The 20,835-nt window shown below is 38.0% G+C and overlaps 1 protein-coding gene across 1 annotated transcript; it reads right to left on the bottom strand.

Moving 5' to 3' along the window:
* Positions 1–8,033: 8,033 nt before the first annotated feature.
* LOC131883478 (QRFP-like peptide receptor) lies at positions 8,034–19,800 on the bottom strand. The gene is made up of 5 exons (XM_059230959.1): positions 19,586–19,800; positions 10,618–10,765; positions 10,136–10,257; positions 8,512–8,635; positions 8,034–8,321 (listed from the first exon to the last, which is right to left on the bottom strand). The coding sequence occupies exons 1-5, from the start codon at positions 19,798–19,800 to the stop codon at positions 8,034–8,036; spliced, it is 897 nt and encodes a 298-aa protein (XP_059086942.1).
* Positions 19,801–20,835: the final 1,035 nt, after the last annotated feature.

The raw sequence follows: 20,835 nt of genomic DNA, 5'->3' as shown, positions 1-20,835 counted from the left end.
TACCCTTGTCGTCTCACCAGTGAGCAGGGATGAGAAATTATCAAAAGCCATTTTCTATCACCTGGCAGAAATTGGTGGCAGAAAATGGCAGAAATTGGTCCGAAATAAGTGGCAACAAATGGCAGAAAATAAAATTCTTTGTATTATTCTAAATCATCTTTTTCTAGTATTTACGATCATTTCCGTAAATTTTTAAGCCTTCCTGTATGTAGTTTAGACACGTTGGGATGGGTATTTTGCATCAAATGTGGGATACAACCACTAAACGCCATTGGAGTGTGATCGAGTTGGGATTTTGCCACCGCAATCGATGTGAGTCAGGGATGCCATTTGACCTAAACTTTTTAAAGTCAAAATGACGACAATTGCATTTGAAAAAGCTGCATCGTATTCAATAACCATTTTGATGACTATGAAAAAAGTGTAAGTATTGTGGCTACGCCTTGGATACTGCAAGTGGTCTATGGATACTGTTATCAATTCAATCAACCATCAAAGAATTTAAATATCAATATTTGAGGAACGTTTTGAATTCCAGCCAATGCTATATCAATATGCTTTGTAGCAAAGGAAAAACTTGAAAAACTTATCCAAACCATATGATCCTTCTTATCTTTGACATACTTTGGAATCGAGATTGGCCATTCTAACCACCGGCGGCCATTTTTGACCACCTTCCAACAATTTCTACCATTTTTGCCACTTTCTGCCATTTTCTGCCACTTGCCACTTTCTGCCATTTTCAGCCACTTATGGCAGAAAGTGGCAGAAATTCAATCAATCTTGATTTTTCCCATCGCTGCCAGTGAGACAACAGTCACAGTGGTTGAAAAGCCTTTCTGAAGGTTGGCAGTAATATTCAAACAAATTTTGGTAGCTTTTAAGTATAAGCATATTCACTGTGAGCATTAATTCAATAAAGTGTTTAGATCAAAATTGCTCCATACAACTTAACGAGCAAGAAAACTGGAAAAGATAGATTCAATCATTTTTTTTTTCAAAACTTGATAAGGCCTTTTGAACACCGTGATGAGACGAGTGAGACGAGAGGAAAGGAGACAACCGTATCCAAGAATCCAGCTCATATTGACCATTTGAACTCCGAACTTGCATAAACTACTTGTAAAGAGAGACCCGGCTATCGAATACACAGTTTTCTTTCATGAGAACTGGTATTCAAGGTAAAATTTTCACACAAAACCACTCAAAGCCAAATCTGATGTCTTTCTTTTCATGAGTGACAGGTAACTCGTTTTACAGCCCCTCGTGAACACAACGCATGAAATAAAGTTTTACACCGTGGCGTTTGGTTTCCTATGCGTGCATGAGAGTGAACATTATCCCTTCGAAAATAGGTCCTTGTAAAAGAAAAGGGGTTTTTCGACCAACCGGCCGCTCTTTCCTATTCAACAAAGATCGTCCAATTACTTGACAAAATATGTTTAATCATGTTTTCTGGGTGAGAAAATGTAATTGATAAAATTTACAACCAATTTAAAAAGATGCCATTATCTTTACCACTTTAAATCATGGTTTCTCGCCACCTCAGTAGTTCAACACGAACCCTGCCTTTAGTTAATGGAAAACCTTATGCTACTTTGCGCTCACGTTGGCAGAATGACACTTTTCAAACACTTTTTTTTTACTTGGAGTGCCGAGAACTGGTCGTACCCAGATGCCTCGTCATTACCTTAAATGTTAATTGATTTTTTGCACCATTGGGTTCATTGTTGGTTGGCAGCAGATACATTTGTGTGCAGGTGACTCTGGAGTTAAGTCTTTCAGTAAAGTTTGGGAACTGCTGTGTACCCAGAATTCAATTTCAATTAGTCCGGGTCCTTTTTACTACTTTACTGCGAGATTTATCTTTGTCAGAGGAAATACCCTTGAAGTGTTCAAAATAATCATTGAAAGGAGAGAGAGAATTCTTCTAATTTGAAGTGACAGAGAAAATGGGCCAAGGTAGTGCCACAAGAGGAAAGTTACTCTTTAAAATCTACGTTATCAAAATTAGATCCATTTGATCAGCTGGTTCAAAAATTTTCGAAGAACCAACCAAAGGTTCCAATCAAAGCTCAGCAAGGTGCCAAAAATTTCACGCAAGGAACTCACACATTGGTATTACACACGAAGTCAACGTTTCCTTTATTTATGATTAAAGACTCCCAAAATAATTTTAAAAAATACTCGTTTCTAATATTTGGCAATTGTTAGGATGTTTTAAATAATCCAGTGGATTTTTGTCGAAATTTTGGGAAATTGACGGTATTTTCTTTGAAACTATCTTAAAACTTAATTTTGTTTCCGACCAACATGTTTTACTGACGAGCTTTGATATCAAGGCTTGGGTGGTTGTCCTAAATTTGTTGAAAATTCCACATTTTTGGCATCGTTTGGCCTAGAAAATTCAGCCCTCCCTGAAATACCGTTTTTGTATCCTGATCTTGACTTCTTGCACGATATCGAAATTGTTTGCCTGTAAATGATTTTTTTTGGCTTAACACTTCATTCATTCAATTATTGATCATTTGGTTGCTTGCAAGCGAACTGAAATGCAACATAACAGCACCTCTTTCTTTCAAAAAAAATAATATTTCGTGTCTGGAACCTAATCGATCAAAGAAAAAAGCTAATGGATAGAATGGAGCATACGACTGGGGAAACATCATTTACAGTAGTTTAATAGTCCTCGAAAAATAATGAGTCTAAATGGCTCGTACAATTTGAAAATTTGGCCCTGAACAGGAGGAGGACATCTTTCAAAAAGTTGAGATAACGACTTTAAAAAAAAATTCAGAAAACATAAAAATTTCGATTTTGTGACGGAATATATTCTTTTTTTTTTTTTGGTTTTGTTTTTCACGAGCTTTTCTAACCACTACAGGGAATGTAATCCCCGATACTATTAAAATGAAAGATTATAATTCGTCTATTTATTACCTTTCAATTTTTATATGATATTTGGTCTACCAACGAATTTGAGTTGGCAGACTGAGTTAGTCCTTGAATGGAGGGTTGATCAGGAATGCTATCTAAAAATTTTGTCCAAGTCTGACTTGAAAGATGCTACGGATCAACAAGGCCTACGTATTCCCTACGAATATCAGAGGGAAGCAAATTAAACAATGAAGGAGCCCGAGAAAGAAGAGAAGTGGACTTCATTGTTCGAACTAGCCTGGATTCTCGAAGACTTGAAGGTGCTCTCAAAACGCACATTAAGCCTCTACGGTCACTAGAATTGACCCTAAACCCTGGGTTGGGACAAAGCTCATGGATACTTTTGAAAACGTACAATATCAGATACCTTTCGTACCTTCTCTGAGTACTGTACAATCCCAACCGTTCTAACCTTTCCCAATACGAGAGCTCTCTCATTCCTGTGATGTTCCTAGTGTAAACATCTTTGGACTTGCTCGAGCTTTTGCAAACCTGCTGAACTCATTGGAGCCCAAATGGGTGAGGCGTATTCAAGATGTGGCTGGACAATCGACTTGTACAGAGTTAGCATCGTGATGCTATCTCTGGACTTAAAACGTGCGATATATCCAACCACACATTTGAAAAGCCTTACCCACCTTCAGCTGGATATGCTCATCGAACTTTCCATTATTTTGGAGGACTACACCTAGATCTTTCATAGATGAGACCTGCTCAATATCTTTACCTCCATTATCTACGAGTGGAGTATTTAAAGGAGTTGACCCAAATGTCATTGAGCGGAATTTCATTCCGTTCAGGGCCATATTACTCTCAGTTACCCAAGAGTAGATTCGATTTAAGTCTTTGCAAGGCTACTGGAATCTTGGCCATTCCTACCAGAAAAATAACTTTGTACTTCAGCATAAGAAGAGAGACTGGCAGTGATACTAAGCTTTTGAAGCGGGCAACGAATATTATAAACAAGAGGGGCCTAAGATCGAACCCTGGGGAACACCTGACTTGACATCATGTATGTCACTAAGGGATCCCTCAACCTTAACAATTGCTTCCTACCAGAAATGAAACTTTTTAACCAACTGAGAACCCTGCCTTGGATCCCAATTTCATGGAGCCTGTTAACTAAAAGCCCATGATCTACCTTGTCAAAGGCCTTAGCAAAGTCGAGATAAACTACATCAACTGATTCATGACTCTCTAGTCCCTCAATAACCCGCTCAATATGTTCAATCAGTTGGGTAACCGTGCTAAAATTGGCTCGGAACCCATGCTGGCTAGGAGGAAGGACTTCATGAATATCAAGGAATTCAGCAAGTTTGAACTTCATGATCTTCTCAAACACCTTTGCAATATTCGAAGTGGAGAAAATCGGCCTGTAATTACTGGGGAGCGACTTATCTCCCCCTTTAAAAATTGAGACAACATGAGCTAACTTCAGTGAAGATGGACACTTGCCCTGATCCAAGATGCAACGCATCAAGTACGAGAAAACAGGAGCAAGAACCTGTGAGCATCTCATCAGAAACTGAGATGTCACACCATCAGGACCAGGAGAGCTGGAAAGCCTCAAGTCCCTTATGGCCTCTAAGGCATCTTGATCTGTGACTACAAGATCATCTAAACGCTCAGCTTGACTAACCATGTCAATCTCAACAGACTCATCTTCAGAGCAATGAGCTGTTGCTTCCGAACTCAGTGGGTTGAAAACACACTAGAGAACTGATCTCCAAGCATGTTAGCCATAGTCTCTACATTGCTAATGGCTGCCCCATCAACCTCAAAAGGCCCAACAGAGTGTTTCATTTTTCTCTTAGAGTTCGCATAAGAGAAAAATGCCTTCGGATTCGACCTGACCACCTTACTCTCAGTTTGTAACTGGTCATATTCGATGGAGGCTTAATCTTACCCTGAACTACGTCCAATTTTTTTGGAGACTAGCCACAATGACTGGATTCGAAGTGCTCTTCAGCCTTTTGCTAGTTTGCAACTCTTTTTTGAACAAAGTCTTCCTATATTTTGGAATTTTTGTCCGTGTACCACCTTTCGGAACACATTCAGAGATTGCTAAACTGGAGCAAACTTCCTTAAAAACTGAAAATAACTTATCAATGGCTGCATCTATGGACGATTCCTGTTTCAGAATTGAAATCAGGTCAGTTCTTCTAATCTTTCTATAATCAACGGCCAATGTTCATCTTTGAACTTGAACTTAGCCAAACCGACCTTTTGGCCGGTTTTACTCTAGAGCACGCCGGCTTTTGAGTAATGGTCGACCCTATCTCAAGAACATGATGATCTGACAGATTAGTAGGTGTCACATGGACATACTGGATCAGATCAGGGTCATTGGAAAAGACCAAGTCGAGAACGCTATTCTCTCAGATGGCTACACCAACGTGCTGGGAGAAATTGCGCAAGATCGCGAATTCTTTCAGCTTTTCGAACGACTGAGATGTCGATTTCGAAATGGAATATACCATCAGGACTAACCTCCCACTGTACAACGCTAGCCGGAAAATTAAAGTCCCCTACAAAGAAAACCTTCGAGCAAACTGCCAGGTCCAACTCATTTTCAGTGAATTGGAGAGCTGACGAAAAAGAGCTTGCTGAACAAGAAAGGGGTCTATACATTGTAACAATAGACAAATCAAGACCTCGAAGATGACAAACTGAGACCTCTACTTCTCCATTCGACATTTGTACATGACTAATGTGCAAATCATTCCTAACATATAGGCATACGCCCCCATGTGGGAATAAGGGATATGTATTCTGTATTGGCACAAAGTGCAAAAAAAACATCTATTGTTTGAAGTTCCTTTTTCATTTGGGCTTTTACTTCGTTAACATGACATTCCAAAAGTAATTCTAAAGATTGGCTTCGCAGAGAATAATATTTGATGAGTTTTATTTTTTTGGCTACGGTATCGAAAATTAGGTTATCTTGTAATATTGTTTGGGCTTAACTTAGAAGATAGGCTGAAGAACTGAGTGTTTTCTAAGGTCTTATTTTTGTGCCAAATAATTGAAACACTCATAGATTTCCTTCCAAAATTGCAATATGGAACAATATAAATTATCTTTTCTGAGTTATTTACTCAAATTTGAAGCGTTTCATTAAGTATTTTACCATTTACGAATTGAATAATATTTGAATCCTCTAAAACGTAAAGTTAGTCGGAGTCTCTAAATTTAACTTACTGATCTCATCGGACTGGGGTGTTATATGTAATGAAAATTTTCATATGGTGCGTCTACACGACAAATAATTCGGCAAATAATTAGCCATTTCACAAACATTGTTTGGGATTTCACAAGCATTTCACAAACATTTCTCGATTTGAACATGTTTAAAGATTGTTTGCCATAAAGGAAATATTTCATGGACGACATCATCCTCGACAGCCCTTCCAACTAAGGTGTCCATTTTCAGCCAGTACTTTGAAATACAGGAACTGTATATAAATATCCAAATTGTCTGTATCATGTTTAATGCTCGTACTATATTTGTGTTTCCGTTTCTGACATGACCTTTGGACTATATATCGTTGCCATATTTCGACACATACTCAGCAATTAAATAATGAATTTCGAAAACCTTTCGAAAAACAAAAATGTTATTAAAAGTGAATCATCAGGTGGCTTATGGTATAGTTCATAGGACGGGGCGAAACATGCCTTCAAGTAGGGATTGGTTTCAGCCAAGATATGACCGCCTACAGAATGAAATTGGCAAAATAAAAGACCTTTTTGGAAAGCAAAACATTCCCATCATGATAGTGCCCATCGGTCTTTTTTTTTAAATTTTATTCCTCAGTTTTCCCTATGTACATTATACTAATCATCTTGTTTACCGTGCATAACATAAATATTGAATGAAAGACCCATTGGGAAATGATACGATCACTTGCCAGTTCATCTGATTAGAAATCTCAATCAAAATATTTGTCAAACCGTTTTGATCGGGTAGTTTCCCGTGTAGACGGCTCAGAGATGAACTGTTTGTCAAATACCAAACAATTCCGAAATTGTTAGGCAAACTTTTTGACAGAATGCAGACGCACCATTAGTAGTGTGAGTTTCGAGGAAATGTACTAGACGTGCATTTAATGGTGCACTTTTATGACCCCGAATTTCACGCAATTTTGTGTCGATGAAACAACGGAATTTTGGCGTCACACAGTCTTGCAGTTTGGACTTAGAACGTGCTCTATTTTTCTGTGATCTTTGAGCATTTTAGGACCTCGCCTGTGAGGGGCTTTTGTCGCTTCGTCGCAGAAATCGCTCAAAGCACGATCGAGCGTGACCAAACCGAGAGAATTTTAACGAACAAGGGAGCAAGTTGGCTCTTTTAATTGTGTTCAAATTTGTCAATAAAAAAACTTAAAACATCGTTAAGTACAAACCTCGTACAACATTTAGTTCATGGTCTCTGATTCACTGTACAAAAATTGACCTTTAAAGCTTTTCCTTTAGGGGTAATGAAATGATATTAGGTTCTTCATGTAAGGAGTTAACATACTTTATAAGTATGGCCAATTGATTGCAGTAATCTTGATTTAGCCAACTCAAGGTTGATTTCTAAACGTAATAGTTTTCTCCGAGTGCGGGATTCGAACCTACGACGTCTGCGACACCAAGCCGGGCCTTTATCAGATACATTAGACCACACAGCTACCACCTAACTTTCTCTATACCAAATTTCGAAATTTAGCCGAATAAAAAGCAAATGATCATTCTAGTTCATTTCATATTTCAAGACCCAGTTTTTGTGGTTTGGAAATAAAAGGTCTTATTGTTAATCTGTTTGAATTTTTCTCTTTTAGTGTTTGCTTGGATCCACTTTTTGAACCATATCAAGAAAAGATTTGAAAAGCGCTTTCTCAAAAAAGCAGAAGCGCCAATAACCCGTTCCATGGAAATTCACAAACACATTAGTCATGAATGTGAAGTGACTTTTCGTTTGCTCTTTGATGCTGAAGTATTCATCTCTTCATCCTAAAGGGCTTCATATAGCTCTACAGGTACAGTAGTATTGCTCCCACACCTCTTCATTATTAATGAGTCAAGGTGAGCTCAGCTGTCTGTTCTTGGTCTTACCTGAACTTCTTGTCGCCCCTGTTCCGTCTCAAAATTTGGGTTTCATTTTCTTGTCTGTTGTTTGAAAGAGAAGGGTCAACAAAATGGGCCGAGAGGTTCTTCCTCTCTTTTAAACATCGCCACATTTCCAAGGCAACTAATCCATAAGAAACCGACATGATCACCCCAGGGATCAGGAGGATGACACAAAACACGTAAATCTCGTGTAATGGCCACATAAATGATTGCTCTTCATCTCGTGTACACCAATACACTATCTCCACCAGGCCAACTTTCTTATGGACCTAAAAGAGAAGTTCAAATTAGTCTCTTGGTGATTAGAATAGTAGCATGTTTAGCCCAACAAAGGATCAAATATCTTTTGTTCATAAAGGTCAGGAATGTCGGATTATGATGCACTATCATTTTGACACCACTTTCGTGGGATGGAACTGACTGCATTGTTGGAAATGGAATTCATCAAAGCTTCCCTACCTGAATGAACAGTACGGGAGTGGATAAAATCAAAGAGAGGATCCACAAAAATGCTACAGATTTTTGAGCTCTATTGTTCGTACACACAGATCTGGCCTTCAAAGGATAGCGAATGGCGTAGCATCTAGAAGAAAAAAATGGAACGTCATTATTTGGTCGGAGTACAAGGCCAATGCGATAAGATCGTTCTGGAGAACACTACATAATCTTATAGGCCATGAGAACCAAATTTCTTGAAAAATCGATAATCTTGGTGTCAGGTATGGATGCAGAAATTGAGATCTATTCAAATTCTGCTGGGCACTTTTATTGAAATATTACGGTAATTCTTGATATAGTTTACTATATATCTTTGGATCATGTACCACCAAATATATCATGTTTATTTTCTCTGACTTTGGGGAAACAAAGGGCCATTATTTCTTGACCGGTGTAAAACAGGGTGTGATGCACGTACAAGATTTTGCAATAATGATTTTTAGCAGAAGTAAGCACAGGGATTCGAAGTAAAGTGCCAACAAGATATGATGATCTTGGAATAAACGCAATGCTAATTACATACTACAACCACGATTTAGTACATACACTTTAGGAAAACGACATAAAATTTGCATTATCCCATCTATGTACACGATGTAATGATAACCTTTGAATATGGATAACTTCGTCAATACTAGCAATATGCGTGTTGAATCGGACTTTTAAATGTACGTATGTGTGAGCATGATCTGATACTTTATTAAAACTAGACACGGAACAATAAGACTAAAAAAGGCGTTACTTGTAACGCGTTACTTTTTGAGTAATCCTAACCAGGGACTTGTCTAACCGGTAACGCTTTACTTCTCTGTTAAAGTGACGGTAACGGTAACGGAACGGTTTCTTAGCCTTCCCGTTCCCGTTACTTTTTACTCTACTTAACAAGCAATAAAAAAAAAACCTCTCAAACGCAATGACTTACTTGCCACTAATGGGAGCAAATAAATAATCGCAGGAGTCGTCATTTGTTTCACGTCATATTTATTAAACGTTAAAATATCTCATAAGCGTTTTTCGCACTTTTAGGGTAACGTGTTACTTTTTCTAAAAAGTATGCGCAACATAAATGCATTACTTTAAAAAAAATAGTATTGGTATTGGTAGCGCGTCACTTTTTTTCGGCAACGGTTCAAGCCTTGGCTACTACTTTTACTCATAATTTTCGGCCCACACCCTTTCCCCTAAAAATGAATACATCTAAGCTTTAAGGCTATTTAGAATTTATCTAAGGCATTTTAAGAAGAAAGGAATGTCAATAGGGGCAAGTGACAATTTAATTTTGAATACCAACCATTCATCGACACACATTCAGCCTAAGATTAAATGAGTTGATAAATGTGACCAAACTTTTGGGACATTGCTTGTTTGACTTGCAAAGAGCAACGAAATTATTTAAAGGTTCACGTGCCATGAAACAATTTCAATATCAAATAAAGCCAGAAAAATACTGGCCGCTCTATTTTAATAAGCTTAAAATTTCGACTACAATGACATCACCAAGCTTGCGATTCATCACATTTGAATACAATTTCTCAAGCAGTACCTATGTACATAAAGGCTGAACCAGCGCCATAATTGTTGTTACCTTTCCATGCTCATTCCCGTGAGGTTTAAGGCGGATGAGACTGCCAGGACAATTTCCAAGTAAGTGATGAATTTGCAATTGAAATACCCAAGGGTCCACGAGAAGGAAAACAATTTAGCCAGCTGGAAACCGACGGAAAAAAGAGAGCATCAAGTGAAACAAAAATTTCAAATGTCATGGGTTAGTTTAGGCAAAGAATCAACCGCATTGGTGTGCTCCAGGCCTTCCAATATTCCTGTTCAAGCACACTCCCGACTTTGGGAAACAATTTTGACAGAAGGCGAGGCCTTTCAAGTTATAGAAGGCCATGCAAGGTTCACTTTAGATATGTACATGTTGTAGTGGAGCGGGAAGCCTTCAGATTTCCATAAGCGCTTTCCTTCAAGCTCACCAGATCCGTTGCTAGTTTACCAATCTTAAACCATGCTCTGATCCATCAAATGCACGATGCTGAACAATCACCAAGCTGAGCCGTTTCTTACCTTTACAGGGATGCATATGAGACAAAAGAGTAAATCAGCGATGGCCAAACTGGCCAAGAATATGTTTGTTGAGCTCTTCATTCGCTTGTATCCAAACACTGCCACCACAATCAGTAGGTTCCCAACCACTCCCAAAAGAAAAGTGAGCCTGCAAGTAAGGAAGAAGGGAAACCAATTATATCAACAATCAAAGCTCACAATTTGGTCCCAACCTTCATCTTATTGTTAGACTAAGGGAAATGTCGAATGAGACCGACTCATAGATTGCCGACCCGATAGTTGCTTGATGACTCAAAGACATCAGAGTAGAGGCCATCCAATATCACATGTACATTTCATGTAATCATATTACCAAGATCTCATAGATAAGTGCTTGACCCTGTTCCTCAACAGATTTATTATTACCTTAACGCAAACGTTTTCCAAGATCAGATCGAGAGTTTGTCCCAGTCTCTGATAAACGACGTAATCTTCAAAGTGAGTTGTTGGACGTATTCTCCCTAGGATCTTTTCTTTTTGTGGCCAAGTTATTACGATTCGTAAGTAGAACCATTCATATTTTCTTGGTCAAATTCGTCTTTTGAGTGTACTGTACGAAGAGGAACAAGTCTTTTCAATGTAGGTATGTTCGTTTGTTGCCCAACATGTCTTTTGGGGCTTCAGTCAATGAACAGAGAGGCCTGTTTTTAGAAAAAAACTCTTCCCTCAGAGGTAGACGCTTGGACGTTAACGAGTGTGAAAATACACTTGCCAAAGTGGCGAGGGGGTGCTTATTCTGGTTGACGTCCGAGCCTTAACTCTGAGGTACAAACGTTCAAAAAACTTGCCTCAGGTCTCATGTTATAATTCTATCCAGAGTTTCGGATTTCCCGATCAAATTGCTTTACGAGACACCGTTACCGGGTAATGCTGAATAATACAAGTACATCCTAAATCCCTTTAAACAAAGCTTCAATTAATACAAAGTTCGTAAATGCAATGATATGAAAAGCCAAAATATGACAATTCTTTGAAGCATGCTTTAAGCATACATAATGTATTTTTAAGCCCTTTCTTTAGTAAAAGCTTGGCTGAGCTGTGAATGATCAGTTTGCCGTTCTTTCTGCCAAGTAGTTTTCAGCAATCCTTTTGGTGGACTCGCTTGAGGAGAGGAAATTTTAAGCCATGTGTATTTTATTTGTGGCGTAAATCTGTAATTGGAAGGAGGCCATTTTGACATTTTATTGTCGTTGATGTAGCTCTAGGTCTGTCGATATATGCTTTATCATAACTATTTGTTGCTCTTTTACTTTATAGAGCTTCCTATTTTTGCCACTTTTTTCACTTCGCGTGTTCATCGTTTTTAATATCTGTGTCAATTTGTATTTTTAGTGTGCCATAAACACCTTTTTGAGCGCTAACTTTCGTGTGCCACTTTATTGTTTTGTTCTGTCACTTGTGTCAAATTCTAGCTTACTATCGATTTTTTAATTTAAGTCTTGAACAGGATGTTCTCTGAAATGATAGTTTCTGAGAATGATCCCTAAAAGGATACTTTAGTTTCACTCATCGAAATAAATGCTTCAATGATTGGAATAAAAGCTGTTGCGTTATGAATAACGTCTGGTGCATTTTTTTTTAAAACTCGTCTGGCTATTTGGTCATAGATATATTGTCACAATTAAAAAAGGTCCATGTTGGAGTGCAAACGACATTTCTCAGTGAAATTGGTAGAGATTCCATGCGCTTTAAATTTAAAAACCTGGCAAAAGTAGAATTGGCAATCAGAGTTTAACCCGAATTCAATCGCTTTACATAATCAACTTGCAGTCGAAATATGAAGTCCGGGCTCAATGACGCAAACCAACATATTATAACTCTGAACAAATAGGTTGCACTTTCTTATTTTGACTTTGTTTTTGCTTGCGGACTCCCTTACAACAGTTTATGATCAAAACTCGAAACTTTTGTTAACTTTATACGATTTTTGATCCACCATTGAGTTGGAGTTAATGGATCTGGTTAGCCTTTGAATATAGCTCTAATTAGAAAAGAACACTGTAAATAATCTTTTCAGAGGCGTATCTAATGAAAACATCTGGTGTGCTTAAATTGAATACTCGGTAAATATGTTCAGTTGGTCATTTCTGGGATTTGTATGTAGGATTTCAAAGTCTATGAATAGCATTTGAAGCTCAGAAATGGACTCCAGTCATGGAAGTTAAATGCAAGCGTCCAACAATTACAGATGATAATATTTTCTCGAAATAGAGTACGATTATAAAGTCAATCAATTTTGGAAACTATTAACTTGCTCAGGGTTGGAACTATATCAATCAAAAGCTTCCAAACTGTTGTATTGCATAAATCTGTGACATTTATCGACCAACACCTTCAAACTAAAAAATGAAATAAGTCATCTAATTTTGTAAAGTGATTAATGACTCTTGCAACAAATATGAAGAAAACTTATCAATAGGGCGTATCTGCTTTCAACAGCACATGGAAAAAAATAGATTCTTTGATGAGGCCATCTGACTGAAAAATTTTCTTTTAAGTCTATCCCAGATTCGAATCTATCAAGCGATAGAAAAGATGATCTATAGAGTTTTCCCAGGAGACGCAATTGGTTGAGGCGAGATTTCTTTGGTGAGATACTTACAATATACTCTGAGTGTCTAAGCCTCAATGAGATTTCGGATCACCCAAGCATTTAGTTCGTGTTCAAAAAGCGTGTTCATTCTGAAGTGGGGATTTTGCTGACGAAAAGGCCAACGAAAAGCATTTTACGTCACGCCTTGTACAGTTGAGTCCAAAGGTGTTAAACCCAAATAAACTTTTTTGGCACAGTTCTTGCCGTGTTAGTATTGACAGGTAATTTGACGAATAACAGGGGTATTTCGGACAAAGCTAAATCATGTTTAGTCTTGATTGATTTCATCAGGTGCAGCTTAAATTGCCGATTTGAGAACTGAATTGGCAAAATGAAGAGCATTCCGAAGGGTCAGGTGATAAAAGAGATATGTGATATGGATGTTAGAACGCACATCATCACATGGCAGGCCGTGTGTTAGTGCTGTTGTATAACTCAAAACTAACGCGTTAACTCGTATGCATTGTGTGATTGATTGACCGCAGGAAATTCATCAGCATAAAATATTGTCTGCCAAAGCTGACTTTGTTTCCATGAGCATTTCTGATCGCTAAACTTCGACAAAACAATGTTGTTCGTTTCTCGAGCAGAAACTTCAGAGGGTTTGCACAAACCGGTTTTCTTCCGAATGCCTCAGTTCAGCGCTTTTGGACATCCGAACCTCAAACTTCTGCAATTTCTGCTCGACGGGAAAACCATATACTTTTTCGGAGTCTATTGATCACCTTTTTTCTCTTGATTGCGAGAGGACATCAGACCTTAACTGAGCTAGATGACGAACCCATGCTTCGTAATTCAGGATTGCCTCACAATCTGACACTAACCAGTCACTAACTAGGCAATAGCGATTACTGAACCAATCCCAAGATATCATGTTACCTTTATCAATACTATTTTCTGCACACCTACTGAAACTTCCTTGTCCCTACATATTCATTTTTGACGTTTTATCCCAAGTTTTGACCTCATAGTTAGACGTTAGTCGACTGGAAATCAAATGATGAATAGGGTCCCATGATCGAAGTATCAATGAGAAAGCAAGACCAAAACTATTTATGCTATATTTTCCGCCAGTGTTTGCTGGGTTGAGGCTCTTATATATTGCCGAAGTTTATAGATATAAAACTTAATACTGATCCGACATATATGTTTTAATGTTAAAGGCATATTTGGTCATTTTCAACGAAAATCTCCTTCGAGTTTAAGAGATTCTAATGGGCCCGCTAAGCCGTTTTCCAACGTTCATGTGTGTCTGTGTGTGCAAAGTCAGGGTGTAATAAATGGTGAAAATTGATGAATGGCATTTTCATGGACATTTTTGCCAACCAATGTTCCATAAATAACTGTTTAGAGAGTCAAAGTGATGGTAAGCAGGTTTAGAAATGGTTGCAAAAACTGAAGCATTCAGATTTTGTTCCAGACAAATCCATTAGGGATATGTTCCAACTTTATTAATCACTGGTGCATCAATATTTTTGCCTTGAAAGTCCTCGGCGTTAATGGATTGGGAAAATCTACCCAAAACCGTGCTTTTTTATCGCTATTTCCTATTTCTTTTTAATACAGACAAGCCGGCTTGCTTTTTTTGTTTTTTGTATAGTAGGTGTTAATATGACTGTATTTAATCTGCCAAGAAAGCAAACTTGGCATATAGCTTCAAATTGGTAAGAATCAGTCAGATCTGCCTCAAAAGCTCTTAGAGGATTAGTTTCTTCGTATTCTCTACGGGGAGTGGATGGAAACGAATGGAACAACGAAGGTGATCCCCCATGAAGACTAAAACGAGAACTTCATTCGTTGGATAAGGTAAAATTCTCGAGTCAGTCATGACCAGGACTCCGCAAAGAGAGTATTTAAGATTGGCGAAAAGTGCATCGAAGATGCAATAAATGTTTAGAGAATACAGATATGTTTTTTTCTGGTTTGGTTGCTAGGGTCAGAGGGGGGTGCCTCGCTCGGCCAGCGAAATCGTCCAATTCCAAATTCCGATGGGCAGTTTCATAACCGGTATCAGTTTGGTTCTCCGTGTGGTTAGTTTCTTATGAAGAAACGTCGACGAAGAGATTTGAACCAGGGACCTCATTCAGTTTCAAACTCTATGCTAACCACTTGCCACGTCTCCTTGATCTGTTTTATAGAATTTTGAACAAATTGAATACAGAGCAGAAAATGAAAGATAAAATTGAAAAAGAATACTTCAATAAGAGGGCTGCATACACTTCATCAAAAAGGGAAAAAGGGAATCATTGCCCAGCATCCAAAGTTTTGTATTACTGTCAGTCTCTCTTGTTATGCTGGCGATACAAAATTAGTTTCTGGTAGGAATGGCCAAGATTCCACTTTCGTGGCAAAGGACCTAAAAATAATCTACGCTTGGGTTACTGAGCTCCTTTGAATACTCCACTCGTAGATAATGGAGGTAAAGATATTGAACAAGTCTCATGAAAGATCTATGTGTAGTCCTCCAAAACAATGGAAAGTTCGATGAGCATATCCAGTTGAGGGTGGGTAAAGCTCTTCAAATGTGTGGTTGGATATATCGCACATTTAAGTCCATGGGCAGCATCACGATGCTAACTCTGTGCAAATCGATTGTCCAGCCACATCTTGAATATGCTTCACCCATTTGGGCTGCAATGAGTTCACCATAATTGATAAGAGATTTGATCACATAATGCTTTTTAATCTGCCACTCTAGGGCACCCTTGAACGAATGGCTGGTCTGGGATTGTTGATAAAAACGATCTAAATGTCGCTTAAAGCTTAACAATTGATCATCTAGTAAATAGAATCGTCGGAGTGAGCATGGTAGCAGATTATAAAGGGTTGGTGCGTGGTTTTGTACAAAAGAGAATTTTAGCTTTTAACTTAATTTTTTATTTGATGGGTTGCAATTAAATGTTATTTCACACATGATGCCTCTTACATCATTAAAGCTATATTTTATTCCAGGTTTAGGACAAAGTGCATGGAGACATTTAAAAAACATAAAGGATTAGGTTTGTAATCGATACAAAGGAATGAAATTTCCTGCAAGTCATTTTGAGTCAAAATCTATGAAATATTTGGCCATGTAAACTGTTGGAATTAACCAATCTAGGGTACCCCTGAATGTAAGGTTGGTCTGGGATTGTTGACAAAAATCACAATAAGTCACATTTAAAACTTATTAGTGGATCATCTAATGACTATAATCGTCGAAGGGAGCACGGCAACAAGTTGTACAAAGCTGGTACCCGATTCAAAACAGAAGAGGATTTCCAGCCCTCTAATGCCTTTTCATCAGAGGGACTAAATTTATGACGCACTTCACATGAATGAAATACCCCGTCTCTCGCTAACACTTTGTCTTATTCCCGGATTAGGACACAAAGAATGGAGACATTTAAAAACATAAAGGATTAAGTAACGTTCATACCTACGCTGAACACTGTATAATCCCAATGATTCAAGGCGTTCCTAATGGCTTAATTTTGACATCCATTCCATAGATCTCGTGAAGCTCCTTTGTACTCGTTCAATCTTAGTAAGCCTTCTAGATTGAGGTTGGCGTATTCAAGATGCGATTGGACTATTGATTTGTACAGGGTTTTCACAATCAATATGTCTCTGGACTCTGGAAGAAGACTGTTGAGATGGATATGCGCATTTCTCTCAATACCTGATAAGCTTTTTTGACCACCTGGATTCTTGGACACGGTCGTCTCCTCTCGTCTCGTCTCACCCGTTTCACCACGGTGGTCAAAAAAGCTTATCAGGTATTGAGAGAAATGCGCATATCCATCTCAACAGTCTTCTTCCTTGCAAAAACCATAAGAAGTTATTTTGACGTGATTGATTTATTGAAATCTGGCTCAAATTTGTCGCGCATATGGCTATTAGTTAACAAGATTTGCTTGGATATTTCTGTTGGAATTCAAAAAGACTTTTGAACTACTGTGGCAGTCGTCTCAATGGTGAGACGAGAGGGGTAAGCTGATCAACGAAGAATCCAGCTTCGGTCACTTTTGACAGGATATGCTCCTCAAATTTACCAGCGTCTTGAAGGATTATCCCAAGTTCCTTGATTGCGTTTACTCGTTGGATCGGGTTTTGGTAATTACAGATCTAATTATCGATGAAAAACGTGAAAGAGAATTTTTTTGGCATTTGCTCAAATGATTTCTGTAAAATTGCAATTGGAAATGTGACCCTAGAATACTTATATATGTTTTTATCATATTTTCAATTTCTTATCTTCTTATAGGTTTTAAGTGGACTAATATACTAATCTGATCTCCTTGCAAAGATGTATTTTTTGCAAACGTTTCTTATCTATTTTAGCGATGAAAAAAGGAACTAGAAGGTTTGGCTTCTGTGTAACTGTTGGCACCACCGTCCAAGTGTGATGTGCTATCATTCATCAATTTGATTTGACTTTATAATCCTAACTTGAATCGTTCCTATTTCATCGTTTTGAATTGGGGTACCTCGGTTTAGGAAAAGGCTTCTGATTCTCTTTCGAGGAATTTTGGAGGATTGGTGTAACTCAAAATTGATACAATTAGTACTCTCAGAGCCTTCCATGTGCCACAGTCCACAAAATTCGCATTATTACGTGCGTGCGAGGCATTTCACATTTCAGTCAAATATCTATATTACTTCATGGGCTTTAGTGGAACAAAATCGGAGAAAAGAAAACCTTAGCTACTAGAATGCATGTACAATCACGTCAGCACATTACTTGGATTGGTCATGCTTCCTTTGATCGATTCATTTACCATTGAGTTTTGTTTGCTCAGCAAGCCCAGTAAACCGGACTTTGCATCTATTCTTTGTCCACGACCTTGATTATGAACGGATATGAAACCTTGAGCCAAGATCAGATGAAACAAAGTAGAACGGAGAAGCTTATGAAGCATTGAGTTACATAGTAGACACTCAATTATAATGTATAATACAAGAATTGGCATACAAGAAGCTAGAGAATATCTACAGTAGGACTAAAACTCGAGACGTGTGCATTCACGGACCACTGTTTGTGTGAAGAGAGGTCATTAGATAAAAGATTTGAAACCCTCTGAGAAGAACCCTGCCTTCATATGAGTAATCAATCAATCCAAATCAATACAACAATAAGGAAAAATAGAAGTTCTCCATTGTCAATGCAAGACTCTTTTGATGAGCATCTACAATGGATAATTCGACATCATATGGAGGGAGGGAGAAATGTAAGTATTTCGAGAGGATGTCAGAATGTATGTACTCCCTTCGAAGAAGACCAAACCATTCATGACAACCAGATTTTTGACACTTCAGATGAATGCACAGTACCTATTGTTTGGAGGATCTTTTACTTTGCTTTTAAGCAAACAATCACAGTGGCTCTAAGACCTACTTTACATTGTTGATGGTTCTTTTGAAGAAGAAATAAGTGAAAACACAGAGCGTTACAGTCAGCACTTCTTTTGTAGCTGAGAAACTGAGAAGGATTTTTTGTGGTCTTTTCTCTAAAAACAATGAATCTTGTTTCTGAAATGTGGGCCAATGAAGATTTGAATGATTCGACGATATAGTAACACAATTTGGCAAATACTGCTAAATTATCCAAATGTGAATTGAGTTTTCTATGAATTTCGTTTGAAACAACTGTTTCCCGCTTACTTGATTCGTCGGATTGGAACTTGTTTACTCACGACTTCTCCAATTATAAGGATCATTCAATAAAATATGCCTCTGTTCGTGACTGGCCGTGGTAAAAGGCATTTCAACTTAATCACATTGACCATATTTCCACCCAAATTCACGCAACACTCTCAAAAGACCAGAGGGGCCCTTATTTATACAGCCCAAACGAAATGGGGAAGATGCACGTTAGATTGCTAAATAAATTACTCGTCACATGCAAAGAGTGCGATTTCTTTTTGTTATATTATTGTTATTATATATTGTTATTTGAGGAATATTTGATTTTGTTATTGAGTTATGTTACCTGAGTCACTAATTTTAAGATTTTGATAGAATGAGCCAAAAACGACTCAAAGGCATTATAATACAATAAAGAGGAATTGGCTCACTCGGCCCTATGTTAGCTCGAGGCTAACTTATAAAGCGCCCTCTGAACCGTAGAACGTATACCATATTTCGCGTGGCGTAGGAAGCCTATTAGACCTTAATTATCATAGGGGCTCGAATTAGATTCCCAACTTTCCAGTTTCCACAATATAAACGAGTAATAGTATCAAAGCAAGCAATAAGATCGTAGAAAATACACATCAGGCAAGCTTTGGTATCATCTAAAGATGGCATAAAAGAACGATGACCCCACCTCATCCCACCTCAATGTTTTCTGCTTACGTGTAAACTATCAAAGCGGGAGCTACTTCCTCCCAAAACGAGATTGTTTGGTTGCTCGAATTTTGAGGACACAGTCCATACAAACGAATCATTAGGTCCGTGTTATTGACGAGGTTGAGTTCTATAATGCGATCGAAGAGGACGCCACTGCAGTTTCTGGCCATGGTCTCCAGATCCTGAATAACCAAAGGATCGATGAAGGTACTCTCCTTCATTTTGGCTGGGTATCCTTGAAAAGATAATTAAGGGAATGACGTTAGTAACACAAGGCCAAAATCCTAAGGGAGGGAAGAAAGTAGACGATTGATTTGGCATGGAGGACGAGATAATAAGTTCTTAGAAAGATAGAGAACAAGCCACGAAGCCTTCTGGACTTGAAGGTGATTATTCTTCCTTTGGGGTTAGAGGGAAACAAATGACTAATTTGAAATAAGAGTGTTGGGGTATGTGCATATGTACTCAAAACATGACGGGAAAACCATTTCAGATATGCCAAATCAATTTCATGGAGTTGCGGATGCGAAAAGGCCTTTTTTCATAGTATGAAACGAACGTTTCACACTTTCCATTTGACTTCATAATTTACTATTATTATTATTATTGATTTACAGAATTTTGCAGTAACCAATTAATCAACAAATGTAAGTTGATGGATATTCACAAGTAAAAGAGTGCAACTTCCACCGATGAAGTCATATGTATTCATTCAAATATTGCGTACAGTTTTAATCATGGTCTTATTGGTAAAAAATATTGAAAGTCTCGAATAACCTTTGCTTTTTTTGGCCTGTTTTGGATGTAAAACATAATTGTGGTTGTTTGTAAGGGGGAATACATTTTGGAGACTTTTCATCAACCAACAAAAACATTTCACTTGAAGGATTTTAAGACAACACATTACATGAGGCCTTAGAACGCTCTTTCGCTTATATTTTTACTTCCCTTAAAATTAACGTTTGGATGTAACCCACAATGAAAATTGATTCCCTAAAAAGGTGAATTAATTTTCATGCTGGGTTATGACACAAACCAGGGACTCTATAGAGAGGAAACGACACGGATTTCCCCTCACCGCCAACTTAGGCCATTGCGTTGAATCAAGACATTAACTCCAGTACGAATAAAACAAGATTATCCGTACTGCATAGTACATTAAGGTGTTCTTAATTAAGTAATGCTCTCCTTGATATACAACTCCGTCCATATACTAAATATTTCTGAATAAATCTTGAAAGTCAGAAGAATAAATG

The sequence above is a fragment of the Tigriopus californicus genome, chromosome 7 (genome assembly GCF_007210705.1).
Source record: "Tigriopus californicus strain San Diego chromosome 7, Tcal_SD_v2.1, whole genome shotgun sequence".
Taxonomy (NCBI): domain Eukaryota; kingdom Metazoa; phylum Arthropoda; class Copepoda; order Harpacticoida; family Harpacticidae; genus Tigriopus; species Tigriopus californicus.
The sequence above is the reverse complement of the archived record's forward strand: the minus strand, read 5'-3'. Positions and strand labels throughout refer to the sequence as shown.

Excerpts from the sequence above, each read along its gene's own strand:
- LOC131883478 (XM_059230959.1), bottom strand. The coding sequence starts at position 19,800 with ATGAAGGAGAGTACCTTCATCGATCCTTTGGTTATTCAGGATCTGGAG. Across the intron at positions 10,258-10,617 it reads TCATATGCATCCCTGTAAAG|CTGGCTAAATTGTTTTCCTT; the intron begins GTAAGAAACGGC and ends GTCGGTTTCCAG. Across the intron at positions 8,322-8,511 it reads CTCCCGTACTGTTCATTCAG|GTCCATAAGAAAGTTGGCCT; the intron begins GTAGGGAAGCTT and ends CTTCTCTTTTAG.